At 45.3% G+C, this 24,113-nt stretch overlaps 1 protein-coding gene across 4 annotated transcripts in view; it reads left to right on the top strand.

The window, feature by feature from the left end:
• The window catches only part of GRM5 (glutamate metabotropic receptor 5), a 1,150,672-nt gene that overhangs the window by 331,560 nt on the left and 794,999 nt on the right, over nucleotides 1-24,113 (top strand). For all 4 annotated transcript variants that reach the window (XM_069204006.1, XM_069204004.1, XM_069204003.1 and 1 more), the window contains exon 3: nucleotides 20,087-20,336. In XM_069204006.1, the coding sequence (XP_069060107.1) occupies nucleotides 20,087-20,336 (250 nt within the window). The remainder of the gene's footprint in view (nucleotides 1-20,086; nucleotides 20,337-24,113) is intronic.

Raw genomic sequence — 24,113 nt, 5'->3', positions numbered from 1 at the left:
ATGTAGGAAACCCGAGATGTGAATTTTTATAGAATAATTCAAACATTGTGAATTCTAGCACTTAAAAGCATGAAGTGCCTCTTGCAGCTATCTGGTCATTCTGGACTGGGACAAAGTCAAAGTTTTAGGCTGACCGCGACGGAGCGCAGATCGAATAGGTTGAGGGCTAGGTCCCTGTCAAAAGTTTACCTTCAGACTTAGGGCCTAATTTAGATATTTGTGGATGAGTCACAACGGTGATGGATATCCTGTCCGCTGTAATCTAAATCCCATTATATCCTATGCCAATATCCAAATCAGTTCTTGGTCTTTTTTCTGGGAGATTTTCTCTTGATGACGGGCTTGTTGGCTGGTCCTCGGGTTTCCCAGATCCGAAGTTCGAGTCGACGACGATGGCCTGCTGGAGCTTGATAACTCAGTGAAAAGACAGGTGTCAAATCCTTGGAGTCAATGGTGAGGAGGATCTGAAAGTTGTCATCAATGGCTTTCTTTGGGCTCCACCTGGAGATTTTCATCAGGCAGAACCAGCAAGGTGCATCGGATCAGTGAGTTAACATCACGCACCATGAATCTTGATGTCGAGCCGGTCTCTTTCTAGAGCTTTTCTGGCAAGCTTTCCAGAAAGTTTAATTTTTTTAGTTCTTGCAGCTTCTTGGTTCCTTTGGGGAAGACAAGGGACCAGTAGCATCAGCCACAGGTTCAGAGGCTTGGACTTAGTTTCCCACAATGCACCTGCACAGTCCAGGAGACATCCAGTTGCAGTCCAGGAAACATCTAGTTGCCAAGCAAAAGAGAGGATTGGTCTGGGGATGATACTGGGTAATAAACTTGTAGGTAACACCACATTCATCTCACATCGCTTTCAGGTAGGTGGACATAAAATTAGTCCCCCTATCTGACACCAGCTCCTTGGCAAAGCCCAGTCTGGTGAAAATGTCACGTAGAGCTCTGGCCACTGAAGGAGCAATGACCGTCTTCAAGGGTATTGCATCTGGGTATCTGGTGCCATGGCCCACTACCACCAAGATATATCTGTTCCCAGAGGAAATTGGTGGGTCTAGGGGATGAACAATACCAATTTCCACCATCTCAAGGGGCGTTCCAAGCACTGGCAGTGGTATCAAGGGAGCCTTTGGTCTGCCCCTGTCTTGCATCTGGCTGACAGGTGACATAGGAGCTGCAAAAAACGCATTTACGTTTTCAGACATAAGGGGCCAATAGAAATGGCAGACCAGCCTGTTACAAGTCTTGGTGTGCCCCAAATGCCTGACTAACGGTATGTAATGAGCCATTGTGAGGAGGAACTCTCTGTACTTCGGTCGAACCACAACTTTCCTGGTTGCCCCTGGTTTGGGGTCCTTGGCCTCAGTATAGAGGACTTCACCCTCCCAATAAACTCTGTGGAAACCATTGTCATCACCCTTCTCTTGCCTGGAGGCAATCTGCCTCAGGCCCTCAAGAGTGGGACAGCCCCAGCTGCAGCTTCCATCTAGAAGGCCCTCCTCCCTTCAGTTGTGCAAGTCAGACAGATCTTGTGGAGGTGGAGTCCATCCTTCTGTGGTCAGATCTTCCCCCTTAGGCTTGGATTCCTTCTGGACCTCTTCAGCGATTTGGGCTGACTCGCCAGACCCTGTGCCTTTTCTGTTGCACTTGGAGATATGGCCCATTGTTCTAAGGACAAAGTGTCCTTTACTCGCTTGATGTGAAGCATGTTATCTCATCACAGCACAAACCCACTTAGGGAGGTCCAGCATCTGAGAATAGACCTGTCTATCCACCCCTGACTACTCAAAAGATTCAGGGTCATTTCCCAATAGACACTCCACTGGGAGAGCAAGAGACACAACTACGTTCTTATGGTCAGCCACGCCTCCCCTTTCCAAGCTCACCATTGTCATAGGATAGAGCTTGGCTCTGTTGTCTACACAGGTAACCTAGTGAAATACAGCAGGTAAGATCTGCTCTGGTGAAACCAGATTGTCCAATACCATAGTCACACTGGCTCCCGTATCCCTCAGAGCCTCAGCCTCAGTTGAGTTGATCTTAGGCCTTTGCCTGTACTTCTTTATGCTTGGAGATAAGGCTGCCAGGCTTACAACTTCCACCCCGCCAACAGAAACTAACATCTCCTCTGCATACCATTTCCCCATCTATGAGCAAACCTCTACCTCTCCACTTACACTAGCAATCCTCTTGAACTGCCCACCAGTGGGGTGCTTCTTTGTGCAGACTGCATCTTCCATTTTGTGTCGTGCCTGCAAGCAATCAAAACAAAACCCTGCCTTTGTATTGTCAACATTTCTTCACTGACGCCCCTTCCCATTTTAAGTGGATTGGCTCTGGGGACTCTCTCATTGTGCTGGTGATTTGGGACCTTTTGAGGACCCTTCTTGTTTTCATCCTGGTTACCCCTGCTTTCCCCTGGGAGGGAGCTTGTCCTCATTTCTTCTGAGCACCTCCCTGGTTCTTCTTGGTCACCCTGGTGCAAACCCACTTATCTACTGTCTCCCAACACTGAGACTAGACAGCTTAGAGTCAACTAGATACAAGTGTAACTCTTTGAGGGCCAATTGGCCAATTTGTACTCTTTCATGATCAAATTGTATGGTCCAATGTAGGTACTTACCTTGGCTCTCTGTATCCAGCCCTCTAGTGTCTTGACAGATATGTCTACAAAGTCAACCCAGGTTTAGGTTCTTATTTTCTGGCTGCCCCTAAACTTCATTTTGTACCTGTACCATTAGGCCAAATCTTCTGATCAATCTCTGCTTCACTTGGGGATATGATTCAGTTTCCTCTCCCTCTAAGGTTGAGAGCCTGTTGCTCCCCGCCACTAGGATCACTTCCCACAGGAGTGAACCCCAGTACTGAGAACTGACCCTCTGCATATTGAGGGCCCTCTCGAAAGCAGTCAGCGATTTGACTATATCATCACCTTCTTGGTACTTAGGGACAATCCCCTTGGGTAGTTGTGGGTCAAACCCATGGCACTTCTGTAGGAAGTTGGCTCTGTATGTGCTATTTCAAAGTAAGGAATAGCATGCACAGAGTCCAAGGGTTCCCCTTAGAGGTAAAATAGTGGTAAAAATAGATAATACTAATGCTCTATTTTGTGGTAGTGTGGTCGAGCAGTAGGCTTATCCAAGGAGTAGTGTTAAGCATTTGTTGTACATACACATAGACAATAAATGAGGTACACACACTCAGAGACAAATCCAGCCAATAGGTTTTTATATAGAAAAATATCTTTTCTTAGTTTATTTTAAGAACCACAGGTTCAAATTCTACATGTAATAGCTCATTCGAAAGGTATTGCAGGTAAGTACTTTAGGAACTTCAACTCATAAAAATTGCATGTATACTTTTCAAGTTATTCACAAATAGCTGTTTTAAAAGTGGACACTTAGTGCAATTTTCACAGTTCCTAGGGGAGGTAAGTATTTGTTAGTTTTACCAGGTAAGTAAGACACTTACAGGGTTCAGTTCTTGGTCCAAAGTAGCCCACCGTTGGGGGTTCAGAGCAACCCCAAAGTCACCACACCAGCAGCTCAGGGCCGGTCAGGTGCAGAGTTCAAAGTGGTGCCCAAAACACATAGGCTAGAATGGAGAGAAGGGGGTGCCCCGGTTCCGGTCTGCTTGCAGGTAAGTACCCGCGTCTTCGGAGGGCAGACCAGGGGGGTTTTGTAGGGCACCGGGGGGGACACAAGCCCACAGAGGAATTTCACCCTCAGCAGCGCGGGGGCGGCCGGGTGCAGTGTAGAAACAAGCGTCGGGTTTGTAATGGAAGTCAATGGGAGATCTAGGGATCTCTTCAGCGCTGCAGGCAGGCAAGGGGGGGGTTCCTCGGGGAAACCTCCACTTGGTCAAGGGAGAGGGACTCCTGGGGGTCACTCCTCCAGTGAAAGTCCGGTCCTTCGGGTCCTGGGGGCTGCGGGTGCAGGGTCTCTCCCAGGTGTCGGGACTTAGGATTCAAAGAGTCGCGGTCAGGGGAAGCCTCGGGATTCCCTCTGCAGGCGGCGCTGTGGGGGCTCAGGGGGGACAGGTTTTTGTACTCACAGTCTTAGAGTAGTCCTGGGGTCCCTCCTGAGGTGTTGGATCGCCACCAGCCGAGTCGGGGTCGCCGGGTGCAGTGTTGCAAGTCTCACGCCTTTTGCGGGGAGCTTGCAGGGTTCTTTAAAGCTGCTGGAAACAAAGTTGCAGCCTTTCTTGGAGCAGGTCCGCTGTCCTCTGGAGTTTCTTGTCTTTTCGAAGCAGGGGCAGTCCTCAGAGGATGTCGAGGTCGCTGGTCCCTTTGGAAGGCGTCGCTGGAGCAGGATCTTTGGAAGGCAGGAGACAGGCCGGTGAGTTTCTGGAGCCAAGGCAGTAGTCGTCTTCTGGTCTTCCTCTGCAGGGGTTTTCAGCTAGGCAGTCCTTCTTCTTGTAGTTGCAGGAATCTAATTTTTTAGGGTTCAGGGTAGCCCTTAAATACTAAATTTAAGGGCGTGTTTAGGTCTGGGGGGTTAGTAGCCAATGGCTACTAACCCTGAGGGTGGGTACACCCTCTTTGTGCCTCCTCCCAAGGGGAGGGGGTCACAATCCTAACCCTATTGGGGGAATCCTCCATCTGCAAGATGGAGGATTTCTAAAAGTCAGAGTCACCTCAGCTCAGGACACCTTAGGGGCTGTCCTGACTGGCCAGTGACTCCTCCTTGTTTTTCTCATTATTTTCTCCGGCCTTGCCGCCAAAAGTGGGGCCTGGCCGGAGGGGGCGGGCAACTCCACTAGCTGGAGTGTCCTGCTGGGTTGGCACAAAGGAGGTGAGCCTTTGAGGCTCACCGCCAGGTGAGACAATTCCTGCCTGGGGGAGGTGTTAGCATCTCCCCCCAGTGCAGGCTTTGTTACTGGCCTCAGAGTGACAAAGGCACTCTCCCCATGGGGCCAGCAACATGTCTCGGTTTGTGGCAGGCTGCTAAAACTAGTCAGCCTACACAGATAGTCGGTTAAGTTTCAGGGGGCACCTCTAAGGTGCCCTCTGGGGTGTATTTTACAATAAAATGTACACTGGCATCAGTGTGCATTTATTGTGCTGAGAAGTTTGATACCAAACTTCCCAGTTTTCAGTGTAGCCATTATGGTGCTGTGGAGTTCGTGTTTGACAAACTCCCAGACCATATACTCTTATGGCTACCCTGCACTTACAATGTCTAAGGTTTTGTTTAGACACTGTAGGGGTACCATGCTCATGCCCTGGTACCCTCACCTATGGTATAGTGCACCCTGCCTTAGGTCTGTAAGGCCTGCTAGAGGGGTGTCTTACCTATACTGCATAGGCAGTGAGAGGCTGGCATGGCACCCTGAGGGGAGTGCCATGTCGACTTACTCGTTTTGTCCTCACTAGCACACACAAGCTGGCAAGCAGTGTGTCTGTGCTGAGTGAGAGGTCTCCAGGGTGGCATAAGACATGCTGCAGCCCTTAGAGACCTTCCTTGGCATCAGGGCCCTTGGTACTAGAAGTACCAGTTACAAGGGACTTATCTGGATGCCAGGGTCTGCCAATTGTGGATACAAAAGTACAGGTTAGGGAAAGAACACTGGTGCTGGGGCCTGGTTAGCAGGCCTCAGCACACTTTCAATTGTAAACATAGCATCAGCAAAGGCAAAAAGTCAGGGGGCAACCATGCCAAGGAGGCATTTCCTTACACAACCCCCCCCCAAACGAAAGAGGATGAGACTAACCTTTCCCAAGAGAGTCTTCATTTTCTAAGTGGAAGAACCTGGAAAGGCCATCTGCATTGGCATGGGCAGTCCCAGGTCTGTGTTCCACTATAAAGTCCATTCCCTGTAGGGAGATGGACCACCTCAACAGTTTAGGATTTTCACCTTTCATTTGCATCAGCCATTTGAGAGGTCTGTGGTCAGTTTGAACTAGGAAGTGAGTCCCAAAGAGGTATGGTCTCAGCTTCTTCAGGGACCAAACCACAGCAAAGGCCTCCCTCTCAATGGCACTCCAACGCTGCTCCCTGGGGAGTAACCTCCTGCTAATGAAAGCAACAGGCTGGTCAAGGCCATCATCATTTGTTTGGGACAAAACTGACCCTATCCCATGTTCAGAGGCATCAGTCTGCACAATGAACTGCTTAGAATAATCTGGAGCTTTTAGAACTGGTGCTGAGCACATTGCTTGTTTCAGGGTGTCAAAGGCCTGTTGGCATTCCACAGTCCAGTTCACTTTCTTGGGCATTTTCTTGGAGGTGAGTTCAGTGAGGGCTGTCACAATGGATCCATATCCCTTCACAAACCTCCTGTAATACCCAGTCAAGCCAAGGAATGCCCTGACTTGAGTCTGGGTTTTTGGAGCTACCCAGTCCAGAATAGTCTGGATCTTGGGTTGGAGTGGCTGAACTTGGCCTCCACCTACAAGGTGTCCCAAGTAAACCACAGTTCCCTGCCCTATCTGGCATTTGGATGCCTTGATAGAGAGGCCTGCAGATTGCAGAGCCTTCAAAACCTTCTTCAGGTGGACCAGGTGATCCTGCCAGGTGGAGCTAAAGACAGCAATATCATCAAGATAAGCTGTGCTAAAGGACTCCGAGCCAGCAAGGACTTGATTCACCAACCTTTGGAAGGTGGCAGGGGCATTCTTTAAACCAAAGGGCATAACAGTAAACTGATAATGCCCATCAGGTGTGGAGAATGCTGTCTTTTCTTTTGCTCCAGGTGCCATTTTTATTTGCCAGTACCCTGCTGTCAAGTCAAAGGTACTTAGAAATTTGGCAGCACCTAACTTATCAATGAGCTCATCAGCTCTTGGAATTGGATGGGCATCTGTCTTGGTGACAGAGTTGAGCCCTCTGTAGTCCACACAAAACCTCATCTCTTTCTTTCCATCTTTGGTGTGGGGTTTGGGGACTAAGACCACTGGGCTAGCCCAGGGGCTGTCAGAGCGCTCAATCACTCCCAATTCCAGCATCTTGTGGACTTCCACCTTGATGCTTTCCTTAACATGGTCAGACTGTCTGAAGATTTTGTTCTTGACAGGCATGCTGTCTCCTGTGTCCACATCATGGGTACACAGGTGTGTCTGACCAGGGGTTAGGGAGAACAGCTCAGGAAACTGTTGTAGGACTCTCCTACAATCAGCTTGCTGTTGGCCAGAGAGGGTGTCTGAGTAGATCACTCCATCTACTGTGCCATCTTTTGGGTCTGATGACAGAAGATCAGGGAGAGGTTCACTCTCTGCCTCCTGATCCTCATCTGTTACCATTAACAGATTCACATCAGCCCTGTCATGGAAGAGCTTAAGGCGGTTCACATGGATCACCCTCTTGGGGCTCCTGCTTGTGCCCAGGTCCACCAGGTAGGTGACCTGACTCTTCCTCTCTAGCACTGGGTAAGGGCCACTCCATTTGTCCTGGAGTGCCCTGGGAGCCACAGGCTCCAGAACCCAGACTTTCTGCCCTGGTTGGAACTCAACCAGTGCAGCCTTTTGGTCATACCAAAACTTCTGGAGCTGTTGGCTGGCCTCAAGGTTTTTGGTTGCCTTTTCCATGTACTCTGCCATTCTAGAGCGAAGGCCAAGTACATAGTCCACTATGTCTTGTTTTGGCTCATGGAGAGGTCTCTCCCAGCCTTCTTTAACAAGAGCAAGTGGTCCCCTTACAGGATGACCAAACAGAAGTTCAAAGGGTGAGAACCCTACTCCCTTCTGTGGTACCTCCCTGTAAGCGAAAAGCAGACATGGCAGGAGGACATCCCATCTCCTTTTGAGTTTTTCTGGGAGCCCCATGATCATGCCCTTTAATGTCTTGTTGAATCTCTCAACTAAGCCATTAGTTTGTGGATGGTAAGGTGTAGTGAATTTATAAGTCACTCCACACTCATTCCACATGTGCTTTAGGTATGCTGACATGAAGTTGGTACCTCTGTCAGACACCACCTCCTTAGGGAAACCCACTCTGGTAAAGATACCAATGAGGGCCTTGGCTACTGCAGGGGCAGTAGTCGACCTAAGGGGAATAGCTTCAGGATACCTGGTAGCATGATCCACTACTACCAGGATATACATATTCCCTGAGGCTGTGGGAGGTTCCAGTGGACCAACTATGTCCACACCCACTCTTTCAAAGGGCACCCCCACCACTGGAAGTGGAATGAGGGGGGCCTTTGGATGCCCACCTGTCTTACCACTGGCTTGACAGGTGGGGCAGGAGAGGCAAAACTCCTTAACCATGTTGGACATATTGGGCCAGTAGAAGTGGTTGACTAACCTCTCCCACGTCTTGGTTTGTCCCAAATGTCCAGCAAGGGGAATGTCATGGGCCAATGTTAGGATGAACTCTCTGAACAGCTGAGGCACTACCACTCTCCTAGTGGCACCAGGTTTGGGGTCTCTGGCCTCAGTGTACAGGAGCCCATCTTCCCAATAGACCCTATGTGTTCCATTTTTCTTGCCTTTGGACTCTTCAGCAGCTTGCTGCCTAAGGCCTTCAAGAGAGGGACAGGTTTCTTGTCCCTTACACAGCTCTTCCCTGGAGGGTCCCCCTGGGCCTAAGAGCTCAACCTGATAAGGTTCAAGCTCCAAAGGCTCAGTTCCCTCAGAGGGCAGAACTTCTTCCTGAGAAGAGAGGTTCCCTTTCTTTTGCTGTGTTGCAGTTGGCTTCCCAACTGACTTTCCTGTTCTCTTGGTAGGCTGGGCCATTTTTCCAGACTCCAGCTCTACTTTTTCACCCTGTGCCTTGCATTGTGCTCTTGTTTTCACACACACCAGTTCAGGGATACCCAGCATTGCTGCATGGGTTTTTAGCTCTACCTCAGCCCATGCTGAGGACTCCAGGTCATTTCCAAGCAGACAGTCCACTGGGATATTTGAGGAGACCACCACCTGTTTCAGGCCATTGACCCCTCCCCATTCTAAAGTAACCATTGCCATGGGATGTACTTTTCTCTGATTGTCAGCGTTGGTGACTGTGTAAGTTTTTCCAGTCAGGTATTGGCCAGGGGAAACCAGTTTCTCTGTCACCATGGTGACACTGGCACCTGTATCCCTCAGGCCCTCTATTCTAGTCCCATTAATTAAGAGTTGCTGTCTGTATTTTTGCATGTTAGGCGGCCAGACAGCTAGTGTGGCTAAATCCACCCCACCCTCAGAAACTAGAGTAGCTTCAGTGTGAACCCTGATTTGCTCTGGGCACACTGTTGATCCCACTTGGAGACTAGCCATACCAGTGTTACCTGGATGGGAGTTTGGAGTGGAACCCTTCTTGGGACAGGCCTTGTCTCCAGTTTGGTGTCCATGCTGTTTACAGCTATGACACCAGGCCTTTTTGGGATCAAAGTTTTTACCCTTGTACCCATTGTTTTGTGAAGAGGCTCTAGGCCCACCCTCCTGTGCAGGTTTTTGGGGGCCTGTAGAAGACTCTTTACTATTTTTAGTTTTGGTTGTCTCATCACCCTTCTGCTGGGGAGTCTTTGTGACCCCTTTCTTTTGGTCACCCCCTGTTGAAGTCTTGGACACCCTTGTCTTGACCCAATGGTCCGCCTTCTTTCCCAATTCTTGGGGAGAAATTGGTCCTAGGTCTACCAGATGCTGATGCAGTTTATCATTGAAACAATTACTTAACAGGTGTTCTTTCACAAATAAATTGTACAGCCCATCATAATTACTTACACCACTGCCTTGAATCCAACCATCTAGTGTTTTCACTGAGTAGTCAACAAAGTCAACCCAGGTCTGGCTCGAGGATTTTTGAGCCCCCCTGAACCTAATCCTGTACTCCTCAGTGGAGAATCCAAAGCCCTCAATCAGGGTACCCTTCATGAGGTCATAAGATTCTGCATCTTGTCCAGAGAGTGTGAGGAGTCTATCCCTACACTTTCCTGTGAACATTTCCCAAAGGAGAGCACCCCAGTGAGATCTGTTCACTTTTCTGGTTACACAAGCCCTCTCAAAAGCTGTGAACCATTTGGTGATGTCATCACCATCTTCATATTTAGTTACAATCCCTTTGGGGATTTTCAACATGTCAGGAGAATCTCTGACCCTATTTATGTTGCTGCCACCATTGATGGGTCCTAGGCCCATCTCTTGTCTTTCCCTCTCTATGGCTAGGATCTGTCTTTCCAAAGCCAATCTTTTGGCCATCCTGGCTAACTGGATGTCCTCTTCACTGGAGTTATCCTCAGTGATTTCAGAGTTGTTGGTCCCTCCTGTGAGGGAACCAGCATCTCTGACTATTATTTGTGGAGTCAGGGCTTGAGAAGCCCTGCTCTCCCTAAGTAGGACTGGAGGGGGGGAATTTCCCTCCAAGTCACTATCTTCATCCTCTGAGTTGCCATCCTCAGAGGGGTTGGCCTTTTCAAACTCTGCCAAAAGCTCCTGGAGCTGTACTTTGGTAGGTTTGGGGCCCATTGCTATTTTCTTTAGTTTACAGAGTGACCTTAGCTCTCTCATCTGTAGATGGAGGTAAGGTGTGGTGTCGAGTTCCACCACATTCACATCTGTGCTAGACATTATGCTTCTAAAAGTTGGAATACTTTTTAAGAAACTAAAACTGGTTCTAGAATCTAATTCAAACTTTTAACAAACTTTTAAACTCTAAAAGAAATGCTAAACAGGATCTAACACAAGGCCCTAGCAGGTCTTTTAAGAATTTAGAAAACTTTTCAAATTGCAAAAATCAATTTCTAATGACAATTTTGGAATTTGTCGTGTGATCAGGTATTGGCTGAGTAGTCCAGCAAATGCAAAGTCTTGTACCCCACCGCTGATCCACCAATGTAGGAAGTTGGCTCTGTATGTGCTATTTCAAAGTAAGGAATAGCATGCACAGAGTCCAAGGGTTCCCCTTAGAGGTAAAATAGTGGTAAAAATAGATAATACTAATGCTCTATTTTGTGGTAGTGTGGTCGAGCAGTAGGCTTATCCAAGGAGTAGTGTTAAGCATTTGTTGTACATACACATAGACAATAAATGAGGTACACACACTCAGAGACAAATCCAGCCAATAGGTTTTTATATAGAAAAATATCTTTTCTTAGTTTATTTTAAGAACCACAGGTTCAAATTCTACATGTAATAGCTCATTCGAAAGGTATTGCAGGTAAGTACTTTAGGAACTTCAACTCATAAAAATTGCATGTATACTTTTCAAGTTATTCACAAATAGCTGTTTTAAAAGTGGACACAGTGCAATTTTCACAGTTCCTAGGGGAGGTAAGTATTTGTTAGTTTTACCAGGTAAGTAAGACACTTACAGGGTTCAGTTCTTGGTCCAAAGTAGCCCACCGTTGGGGGTTCAGAGCAACCCCAAAGTCACCACACCAGCAGCTCAGGGCCGGTCAGGTGCAGAGTTCAAAGTGGTGCCCAAAACACATAGGCTAGAATGGAGAGAAGGGGGTGCCCCGGTTCCGGTCTGCTTGCAGGTAAGTACCCGCGTCTTCGGAGGGCAGACCAGGGGGGTTTTGTAGGGCACCGGGGGGGACACAAGCCCACAGAGGAATTTCACCCTCAGCAGCGCGGGGGCGGCCGGGTGCAGTGTAGAAACAAGCGTCGGGTTTGTAATGGAAGTCAATGGGAGATCTAGGGATCTCTTCAGCGCTGCAGGCAGGCAAGGGGGGGGTTCCTCGGGGAAACCTCCACTTGGTCAAGGGAGAGGGACTCCTGGGGGTCACTCCTCCAGTGAAAGTCCGGTCCTTCGGGTCCTGGGGGCTGCGGGTGCAGGGTCTCTCCCAGGTGTCGGGACTTAGGATTCAAAGAGTCGCGGTCAGGGGAAGCCTCGGGATTCCCTCTGCAGGCGGCGCTGTGGGGGCTCAGGGGGGACAGGTTTTTGTACTCACAGTCTTAGAGTAGTCCTGGGGTCCCTCCTGAGGTGTTGGATCGCCACCAGCCGAGTCGGGGTCGCCGGGTGCAGTGTTGCAAGTCTCACGCCTTTTGCGGGGAGCTTGCAGGGTTCTTTAAAGCTGCTGGAAACAAAGTTGCAGCCTTTCTTGGAGCAGGTCCGCTGTCCTCGGGAGTTTCTTGTCTTTTCGAAGCAGGGGCAGTCCTCAGAGGATGTCGAGGTCGCTGGTCCCTTTGGAAGGCGTCGCTGGAGCAGGATCTTTGGAAGGCAGGAGACAGGCCGGTGAGTTTCTGGAGCCAAGGCAGTAGTCGTCTTCTGGTCTTCCTCTGCAGGGGTTTTCAGCTAGGCAGTCCTTCTTCTTGTAGTTGCAGGAATCTAATTTTTTAGGGTTCAGGGTAGCCCTTAAATACTAAATTTAAGGGCGTGTTTAGGTCTGGGGGGTTAGTAGCCAATGGCTACTAACCCTGAGGGTGGGTACACCCTCTTTGTGCCTCCTCCCAAGGGGAGGGGGTCACAATCCTAACCCTATTGGGGGAATCCTCCATCTGCAAGATGGAGGATTTCTAAAAGTCAGAGTCACCTCAGCTCAGGACACCTTAGGGGCTGTCCTGACTGGCCAGTGACTCCTCCTTGTTTTTCTCATTATTTTCTCCGGCCTTGCCGCCAAAAGTGGGGCCTGGCCGGAGGGGGCGGGCAACTCCACTAGCTGGAGTGTCCTGCTGGGTTGGCACAAAGGAGGTGAGCCTTTGAGGCTCACCGCCAGGTGTGACAATTCCTGCCTGGGGGAGGTGTTAGCATCTCCCCCCAGTGCAGGCTTTGTTACTGGCCTCAGAGTGACAAAGGCACTCTCCCCATGGGGCCAGCAACATGTCTCGGTTTGTGGCAGGCTGCTAAAACTAGTCAGCCTACACAGATAGTCGGTTAAGTTTCAGGGGGCACCTCTAAGGTGCCCTCTGGGGTGTATTTTACAATAAAATGTACACTGGCATCAGTGTGCATTTATTGTGCTGAGAAGTTTGATACCAAACTTCCCAGTTTTCAGTGTAGCCATTATGGTGCTGTGGAGTTCGTGTTTGACAAACTCCCAGACCATATACTCTTATGGCTACCCTGCACTTACAATGTCTAAGGTTTTGTTTAGACACTGTAGGGGTACCATGCTCATGCCCTGGTACCCTCACCTATGGTATAGTGCACCCTGCCTTAGGGCTGTAAGGCCTGCTAGAGGGGTGTCTTACCTATACTGCATAGGCAGTGAGAGGCTGGCATGGCACCCTGAGGGGAGTGCCATGTCGACTTACTCGTTTTGTCCTCACTAGCACACACAAGCTGGCAAGCAGTGTGTCTGTGCTGAGTGAGAGGTCTCCAGGGTGGCATAAGACATGCTGCAGCCCTTAGAGACCTTCCTTGGCATCAGGGCCCTTGGTACTAGAAGTACCAGTTACAAGGGACTTATCTGGATGCCAGGGTCTGCCAATTGTGGATACAAAAGTACAGGTTAGGGAAAGAACACTGGTGCTGGGGCCTGGTTAGCAGGCCTCAGCACACTTTCAATTGTAAACATAGCATCAGCAAAGGCAAAAAGTCAGGGGGCAACCATGCCAAGGAGGCATTTCCTTACAACTTCTGTCCTATCTTCGCTGTCACCATCTTCCTCTCTACCACCCTTGTGGTTCTCCTCTTCTCACATGCCCACTTCTTCTTGGCCAGGGCCAGCTTCTCTGATTCTAGGGTTATGTAACCCAGCTCTGCCTCAAGCTCTCTTTCCTTAAGGGACAATCCTGACTGTTCTTTGTGGATCCATTTCCTGCAGAAGCTCTAAGTAGGAACCCGGCCACTGCGGATGTGGCAAACTGTTTACCTTCCTCATCACTAAGGTGTAGGGGGTCTTCCTCCCTCTTGTTCTTCTATCTCTGGAGACTCCTCTGTATCAGCGTCTTGATCTAATAAGTGGGTGTCTGCCCAGACTGTAATGTACTTTATCAGCACAGCCTTCCTGGCACTGGAGGGTGCTGTAAACCCCTAGCACTACACAGGTCCCTAAGCTCTGCGACTTGGAGTGTGGATGGGCTAGCTAGATCAAGCTCCATGGTATCCTTTAGTTTTAGATCACACAAATGTTTGCAAATATTGAGGCCAGAGTGATCTAGGAACAAATAAAAAATAAATATATTAATATTAGTCAAAATAAGAAATTAAAAACAAATTTTGTACTAGGCCAATTTGGGGAATTTTTAATTGCCCAAGCTAGATACTGAATGGTGTTACTGAACACAATTTCTGGATCCCATCACTGGTCACCAAATGTAGGGAAGTGGATTATTAACAGTTGGGGGTATTCACCATCAGCTAGTAATAATACCACATTCACAAATAGGTCCAGTCAAGTCTCGTCTCGGTATAATAATCCTTCCTCAACCCTTGGTAGCTTAGCAAATGAGCAGTCAGAGTTAACGTAGGAGACAGGTATGCGTAAAGCATTTAATACCACTGAAACAATAAATAAGTGAAAGACACAGCACAATAAAAATCCAACACCAATTTATAACAACGGCAAATATTTGTATGCTTGAAATGACATCACAACAACACAAATGCAATGTGGGGAACAGGAAATATTATTTTTTAAATATTAAATCAAAAATTGTGCAAAAAAAGCATGAAGCAACATTTGCGGCTATCTGAGCGTGCTGGACCGGGACAAAGTCAAAGTTTTACACCAACCACAATGGAGCACGAATCAGATAGGTTGAGGGCTAGGTCCCAGTCAAAAGTTTCTCTTAAGACTTAGGGCCTGATTTAGAACTCAGCGGATGGGTTACTCCGTCACAGCGGATATTTCGTCCACCAAAATCTAAATCTCATTGGATATTATGGGATTTAGATTTTGCCGTATGGGATATCCATCACTGTTGTGAAGGAGTAACCTGTCTGCTGAGTTCTAAATCAGGCCCTTTGGTCTTTTCGTGGAGCTTTTCTCTTGATGATGGGCTTGTTAACAGGTCCTCAGCTTTCATGGATCCAACATTTAAGGCGACGTCGGTGGCCTGCTGCAGCTCAGTGGCACAGTGAAAAGACAGGTGTTGAATACTTGCTATCGATGAGGAGGAAGGTCTCATATCAGTCATCAATGGCTTCCTTCTTGACGTCAAGTTGGGCTCTACCTGGAGCTTTTCAGCTGGATGAACCAGCAAGGTCGATCCGATGGGTGAGTTGACATTTGTGGCTTGACTCTGGATATCAAAACTTTGCAGGAAGTTTCCAGACTTTTAGTTCCTGCAGTTTCTTTGAAAACAAGGGGCCAGTAGCACCCTCCAACGGTTCAGAGACCCTGGATTTGCTCTTGGGGGCTAGGACTCAATTTTCTACAATGCACCTGTACAGTCCAATAAACATCGAGTTGCAACTGGTCAGCTGGGGTGATCATCCCTTTGGCTTGGCAGGTAACATCTTCCACCTCTGTTGTAACTGTTGCTGATCAGGGAGTCCACGCCAATTCCTTTGAGTCAGGCACAGTCCATTTCTTTGTGGAGCTTTGTAAGTGCAGCAGGTGCAGTTCTCCTGCATGCAAACCTTCTGTGGTGCAATCCGAGTGTCCAGCAGGGCAGTCCTTCTTCTTCTAATGTTCCAGGCAGTGATATTGGGAGCTCCTACAACTCTCCCATACCTATCCTCTATTCTGCGCTGTCAGGAATTGGGAACATCTCAACCAATAATGATAAAGCTATGGGCATAACGCTACGACTACTTCCTGCAAAATGTAGCATATTTTTTATCCAGAATGCACCGTTCTCTCAAAAGTCAAAATGGAGAAATTCTCTCCTAGGTGTGTGTGCCTGTATAACCCAACCCAGAGGTTTGGCTAACATCTGATTATACTCCCTCTCCTTCCCTCCTCCCAACCTAATTAGGTGGATTTTCCATCTGGTTGGGGATCATGAAAGTGGGGGCTGGCCTTGGTCCTATGACATTTGTTCCCCTGCCTTTTAAGTCCAGCTGATCTACTCAGCCTCCTTCCTCTCTCTGAAGCAAATCTCCTTCCATCAAATGGCTGTATTGTTGCAGCCCCAGGTGCCTTCACATCTACTCAGGTAGCAGTTTTGCTCAGACTATAAAAGGGTGACCAATCATAAGAGGCTACTACATTGCTGCTTTAGTTAACGTCAGGCTATTAAGTTCTACGACTACTTCCCTGTGATAGTATAATAGCTCTAAACTTGGGAAGTTATTGTTTCTATTGTGACCATTATTTTAATACTTTGAATGACATGTCTAGCTAGCTCTAATCAAAAGTTAGACTTTATTAAGTGTAATAAAGCCTTCCCATGTTATCATATGGGGCTAGCAGCACTACAATAGGGAAAATGACTTTGGCTATTTGTCCTTATCAGGGCATATAAAACATATTTTATATGATCCCTGCTTTTTATAACAATGCCCCCTACCCTTGTGGAACATAGGACAGACCTTAGAGGTGAGGTAAATGTGATAAAAGAGCATTGTGGGAATTTGGCCACAGTTCTATTTTAAAACCATCCTGCAAGGCAGGCCCGGCTTTACAATGACACCAGACACCACAACAGTGCACACTTAAATGCATTAAGTCCCCTGGGGTCTCTAACCCAACATGCCCTACCATATATTAGTGACTTACAGATAGTTTGTCTTTCCAATTAGAATCACACCAATTACTATATACCTTTAGACGACAGTGCACTGGCCCTGGGCCTGGTTGGCAGAGCTCAGGGCACTTTGAGATTAAGTAACCACCAGCACCAGCCAAAAAATAGAGTTGATCAGGGAAAGAAGGATGATTTTCCTACTCCTTTCATGTTTGAATTTATATGAGTAGAATAATTAATACACTGAAGTTATTAAACAATATGGTCCTCATTATGACCCTGGCGGACGGCATTATTTTGGGGAAAGGTACTGCCAACAGGCTGGCGGTACCTTTCCCCAAAATATGTAATTGGCCGTTTGGCTCAAGCCAAACCTCCAATGTACCACTCCGTCCGCCAGGGCGGTAACAGCCGGCGGGCTGGAGACTTCGGTCCCCAGCCAGGCGGCTGTCAGAGTCCCACCCTCGGGATTATGACCCCACCTACCGCCAAGGTTTGCGTGGCAATCTTACTGCCACGAAAACTATGGCAGGAGCACTATCAGTGCCCAGGAATTCCTTCCCTGTAACTGATAGGGGCCTCCCCCACTCTCCTCCCCCTCCACAGAGTCTTCCCCCACCCTCCACCTCCCCCTCATGACCCCCCGACATACACACCTACAATCGCAGATATATATACTCATACACACACGCATACCACATCCACCCACGAATGCATACATTCATACACACACCGCAACACACACTGACATACAGAGAAGCACACATGTATTCACACGACACAACATACACGTACACTCACACCCATTCATGCACACACGCATTCCACATGCCTCACACACGCATGCATGCATACAAAAATAATCACACACACCCCCACACACTCACACAACATCCCCATCCCCCTCCTCTGTTGGAGATCCTGACTCACCTGCTTGCAGGCAGTCCTCCGGCAGGAGACGGGATGCGGCGCTGCTGCCAGCAGCAGCGTCCGCCAGCGAAACACCACCAAGCTGTATCATGGTTCATGATATGGTCAGCGGCGTTCTACTGGCACCAGCGCCACCTTACTGCCGTCCGCCGCTATGACCGTAGCCGGAATTCTGCCAGCTTTCTGGTGGAATTCCGGCTACGGTCATATAATGGTGGAGGGTAGGTAGCCACGGCGACGGTGACGGTCTTTTGGAGGCTGTCGCCGTGGCAGTAGGTGGGATTTACCGCCAATGTTATAATGAGGGCCAATGTGTCTATAAAAATTACAGCCACTTGCATCAGTCTTGCTATGGCAATTTTAATAATTAAAGTTATGAAATGGCAATTGAATGAGGGTTCTATTACAAATGCAGTTGTTTCTTCAGCTGAATTAGCAATCAGGGAATGGGAATTTTTCCTGTAAGAAAATTGCAGTGCTTTTATTGTGCAACAGAAGAGCTAATGCTTCTTGATGACTGGTACATATGCAAGTAGTGAGTTCACAAAATTCTTCTCTTCCTAGATACAACCTATTTTAGTGCAAAAAGCATATATGTTAGTGGTACATAGGTTAAACTGTGATGATAAGTATTGTGTACATTATATAATATTAGACATCAGTTGATCTACCAATTTAGTGATCCTTGATATGTAGCCAGAGAATAGTGCATTAATATTCTTACTCCAGAAATGAATGATATTATTATTATAAATAATTTCAGTATACAGGAATGCTGCAGGATTTCTAATTTGCCCTCAAAGGTCCTTTGATAATTTTTGACTTACACTGAGGATTTGGACTGTGGCACCTTATTCCTGCAGTAATTCTCCATACTTGCCCCATTCCCATCCAGTGTTTTTACCACCTTTTATCTGTTGAAACAGCCTGGGAGGATTACCAGGAATGAAGTACTTTTGCATTGCATTCTTAGTCTTTCCTACTTAGGATAGAATCTCAGTTTCTGTACCTGTTGGAAATTTGCACGGAATTCATGATGGGGCTCTTACTACTGATTACTTAATTTCCAGTGTGCTTATTTTATAGAGTCTGTCCCTCATGTAAAAAGATTCCATTTAATAAATCTTTTGTGATTCCTTCAATGAAATGTACAAAAATAATGTTATAAGTGGTCGCAATTTGTACTTATTTTGAGAACTAGCCTATGTAGTAATAGGTCGGTTGCTGAAATACCGATTCGTAATGGGTTTCAATTCAATCTACCTCATTAATATGCATCTGGTAGGTCGTACATTGAGACCCAATACAATTGGCTGCAATGAAAGGCATGGTGGCCTGCTAGGGTCAGCAGACTACCATGTCTGTGGTTACTTTAAAATAAGCAATCTATTTTTAAATTTAGCCCATTTTCCGTGCAAAAAAGTGGGATAGGTTTGAAAAATAAAAATGACACGAACATTATTGATAGACTACTGCCTACTCATAAAAAAATGTCTTTGAGAACATTCCCAATGGGGACCACTTCCCATTTTCGAAAGGTTTACCACCTCATTTGAGGAGGTGGTAAAATAATACTGTTTGCGACCGGATTTCAGTCATAAAACATTAATACATCCACAAAGGAATTGATATTTGGAAGGCACATCCTTATCACGCCCCTTCCAAATACCGGTATCTATTTCCAAACCCAATTTGTAGCATATGAACTAATCACTAATTGTGTTTCGTGGATTTAAAAATGCCCTTTTGTGGTTGTAAAGGCTTTGATTTCATGAACTGGAGCCATACCGACCATTAAATAGCATGATACATGAGGACCCATGTATTTTATTTCCCTGTAATTTTTCTGTATGCTTGAAATTTCTTATTTCAAGTTATTTTCAGGGTTGGACTGGGATAGAAAAAAAGTCTGGGCACCAAAATAAAAGTGGCCCCAATTAGAGAATCAGATAATTAAAAATGTGTCCCTCGTGCGAATACTGGCAGTTTTGAATTTGTAAAGACACTGCATATATGTGTTTTGCAAAGTAGGAGAGAATGCAAGCATGTGTGCTTGTTGCAAGACATGCTAATTGTAACATCAGGGAGACATACAGTAGAAACTGAGCCACCAGACCATTAAGCAAACACTCTTACAAACAACAAAGAAACTGTCCCATATACTGAATTGTCCGATGAGCCCTTCTGGCACTGCCCTTTTGCCCTGTAAACCAGTCCGACACCACTTATTTTGACCCATTAAATAAATAATTGCACTAGAGATTATAAGTATCACTTGTGGCATTCGCCACCCTTCTTCATCTTCATTATGTATTTATTCAAGTACTAATAGCACCACAGCGACCACCAACAGAATTGTTTTGGAATTAATACTGGTTTGATTTTGTACCTGTTTCTACAGAAGTTTTTCGATCATTTGTACAATCCTAGACTTCTTAAACAAAGTAGAAGTTCAGCTGATCCCAATATCTGTTTGTTCAATATTTTAGGAGCTCCAGCAAGGATTCCTGGAAGCAGTACGTCCAAGGAATTCATAAAAAATGCATCATTGTACTCGTGATAGAATAAATACTGCTTTGTGCCTTGGTATTTAAGAACAGATTTATTGAGTGTCATTTATAAAGATTTCAAGGCTAAGAAAATTCAAAAGCTTAATATGACATTAAATGTGAATTGATATATGTTAACATTATTTTATCATTTCTGTTGTTTTCTTAGGTAACTATGGAGAAAGTGGAATGGAAGCCTTCAAAGATATGTCAGCAAAGGAAGGAATCTGCATTGCTCATTCATACAAGATTTACAGCAACGCTGGGGAACAAAGTTTTGACAAGCTGCTGAAAAAACTCAAAAGTCATCTACCTAAGGCCCGAGTAGTTGCATGCTTCTGTGAAGGCATGACTGTGAGGGGAATGCTAATGGCCATGAGGCGTCAAGGGTTGTCAGGAGAGTTCATGCTTTTGGGCAGGTAGGTTTTGCAATTATTAATATTATGTAGTGTTACCAGACGCAAGTAGGTCTCTATGTGACATGAATGTACTTATACATCTTCACCTGTTTGTTCATTAATTAGCTACCAGGAAATCATTGTGTTTTAAAATGAAGCACTTTAGAATGTTGTGCAAGATTAGCATGTGCAACACTATAAATATCTATTTAGTTTAGAAAAATATTTATTTTGAGGGGATTCGGTATTTAAATTAAATGTCCTCAAAGTTCAGTTTTACTTAAATAGAATTGTGTAAACAATGTTCTGTAGTTTTTCCAGATCATTATATTTTAATATATTTGACCAAAATGAATGATTCAGGTGCCCCTACATGCTACTCTGTCAATTGAATATCAAGAGTTAGCTTAGTAAAATGTGTAATTTCTTGCAGAAATAATTCTGATCCTTGTTTAGCACATTTAAATGTATGGAGTTTTTATTAACACATCTAAAACACTATGGGGCATATTAACAAGTCCCTGGCGCCACCTTGCTTCACCCTAGCATCATATTTTTTTTACGCTGGTGTTAAGGAGGCCTTTCTCCTGCACCATATTCACAAAGTGGTGCAATGCATGCATTGTGCCACTTTGTAAACCCTTGTGCCACATTATGCCTCCACCAGCCATAATGTATGCAAGGGGGCGTTCTGACACAGGGAGGCTCAAAACAATGGTGCAGTGAAATTTACATTTCACTGTGCCATTTTTTCCGTCATTTGAGCAGGTGTTAAAACGACGCACCCATATTAAACTATGGGCCTCCCTGTGCTTTGCTGCACTTGTGTCAAAATTGTTGACGCTAGTGCAGCAAAGTACCACAGTAGCATCAACAATTCTGATGCCTTTGTGATAACGCCCGCCATGGTGCACTGTATATAAATACGGCACAACCAAGGTGTTGTTGGGTGGCGGTAGGGGGACACAAGAAAAGTGGCACTTCGGGACCGATGTGTAGGATTTTTTTAAATACTTAATTATTTTTATTCTTTTTTAAATGGCTTTATGCTTAATTTACAATTTCTAAAACTTTCAGGTGATTTTAAATGTTAGTAATTTATTTTAAAACACTTTTGTAGAAGATTTAAACAGTTCAATTAAAGGAAAAATGTTTACAAAGTATTTTCATATTGAAGAGGACCAGGGAAGTGCTCCTCAATGTTCTGCACCTATTAACCTTTTTGTAGCTCTACAGGTTCACCAATGTCACATATGTTTTTTTTTAATCCGCTAAGGTACTTTACTATATATGGATATATGCAAATACTGGTGCGTATGCTGTTTTTGTCAGGCTTTACAACATTTCCATTTTCAGGAATGTGAACCAGTGCCATTCATGGTTGAGTGATTATGTGGACAACTTTTAGAAGTTTTGTTTTAGATTGCAGAAGGGTTTAGCAATCATTTCTATCTGTTGGGAGGGTTGTAAATTTAATTTGGAGTGATAAGATTATGTTGTCAGGGCACCTATTAGAGGTGATAACAAGCCATCAGAAAAATACATTTTTATGTTTGTCTCACAAAAGGTATTTGCTATAGATTTAATGGTGACTTTGTAAACCTTGTTATCCTCAACTTCCAAATTTACCAAAATTTGAAAGTTTATTCCAAGATTGTTTGTTTCTACCTGCTGTTTCAGACCATACTTACATGTAATGAATTGCTTTACTCACAATGCTAGCATGTTTTGTTTTGTTCCGAGTTCAAACTCAATAACCTAAGAAGTTTGAGCGATCTGCTGAACTGCTTTATATTATATGTATTTTGTTGTCATTTATGTTAATGATTGCCTTCAAACTAGTTGTTTAAGCAAAACTGTGTAAAAGTTAAATGTCGAAGCTAGGATGGAATTAATGCGTAATGTTTCTAACTACAAAATGTTATCAATGTATTAGAGGTGTGATACAGGCATGTATTTTTCAAGGTTTACCAAAATAGTCTCACACAGAGTGGTGCTTTTGTTGGGCCACATGAAATTCAATTTTTCAAAAAGTAGACCCTCCCAAAAGAGATGAGGTTGTTAGATGTGAACCAATATACATTCTACGAGTTAACATTTTAGTTCTGTGGGTGATTGTTTCTAAACAAAAGTCCCAATCTTTCCATCAAAATAGGAGTTGCAGGTGTGGATGGGTATTTCTATTTTTAAAACATATAGCTTGAGTATGATAGCGCTCTGTTGTTTAGGGTGGAAATAGTCACTCCATTTGTAGCTGAGGTGTTCACTAGGTTTGGAGAATTATGCTATTTTTACTTTTTGGGTATTTGTGGTAATTGAGTTGTTTAAAGAATTGATGTTCGTGTTTGAAGTTGGTGAGGGAATGAAATTCATCAAATTGTTGTGAAAGTTGCAGTACAAATGAGTTGTAGCACTCATTGCAATGGAAGTGAATTAGAGGATTTATGAGTCAGGTAGGATAACATCTGTGCTCCGGATGTGCATACATCAGTTGGCGCCCCAAAGGGTATCTTTGTTTCCATTGGTGCAGTCGTTTCAGGACCTGATTGGCTATCCTAAAAAGAGGTAGTTCTAGATAAATATAAACTGCATAGGTTTGATTATAATTTCTATATGTGCATCTTGCTGTTAATTCACTGCAAGTGGTCCTCTGATTCCTACTCACATGAATTCTGATGTGACATGGGGAGTTGCTTAGAGTTTGATGGAAAGGGTACTCCATCACACACATGGCAGATGTCTTCCATTCGCTAGACTAGGAGTGCATTATAGTCAATGGTTCTTAGGCTAAGGCAAACGGGACATCAACAACATTTGTGATGGACGCCCTGTCCTCCAAAATCTAATTAATGCCTATAATCTTCTAGTACCGCTGATTTACTACAGAATCGCAGGAGTAAGCCAGAAGAACTGAATTCAAGGATTACTCCTGACAATAAGTTGTTTTGGTGAGTGCCCTGTGTGTTTCCTTTATATTGTTTGTTCTGTATAACACTCCCTCCTTGGCAGTAGGGCTGATGAATATTAATTTGTTATTCTTCACTAATCCCATGACTCTTTTCACATGCTACGTTATACAGAGGTTTTTCTGTGCTGCTCTGTTAATATGAGAAGAAGCGTCAGCATTGGATATTAGCACCCTGAATGGAATGCTGTAGTTGGCTATGACTATGAAAGCGCTGGCATTAATAACTGGTTTATGCCTGGGAGCATCACTCCAGATATATTATTCATGGCTTCAGAATGGTACATTGGGACCTACTGGGATCCTCTAACATGTCAGACGTCTTATGCAGACAGTTTTTTTTCCCATTTCTGAACTGTAGCATAAATATGTTATTATGAGTATTAGAAATGTGACATTGCAGATACACACAGAGATAGTGCTGTAGACAACGTTTTGAACAACTCCCAAGGACATTTCCAACTGTATGTCAAGAGGAGAATGTACCAGTCATCAGTGCAAAATGGCATTGAACAGAGACTAACCTGTTATCCTCATTTTCTCTGATTGAATGTTTGCTGTACCAAAGATTCACTGATAAATGAGGAGTTGTATGAAGTACCCTTGACGTTAAGTTGATAATGTTAATCCAATCACAATCATTTCCGAGTGCTTTATAAATTGAAATAACCGTAATGGTTTCAAGTAAAGATTTGCAGAGTGCATGGCTTCTGCCTTTGGCAGTAATACCTTAACATCAAGTTGCCACCTTATCTGGCAGTATGAGAAGTTTGACTGCTGATTGTCATTAGTCACTACATTATGGTGATAACACCCTAGCAATTATGAGATTG

This window comes from Pleurodeles waltl, chromosome 8 (genome assembly GCF_031143425.1).
Source record: "Pleurodeles waltl isolate 20211129_DDA chromosome 8, aPleWal1.hap1.20221129, whole genome shotgun sequence".
In the NCBI taxonomy this organism is placed as follows: Eukaryota; Metazoa; Chordata; class Amphibia; order Caudata; family Salamandridae; genus Pleurodeles; species Pleurodeles waltl.
Note: the sequence above shows the minus strand (reverse complement) of the source record. Positions and strands in the feature narration are given on the sequence as shown.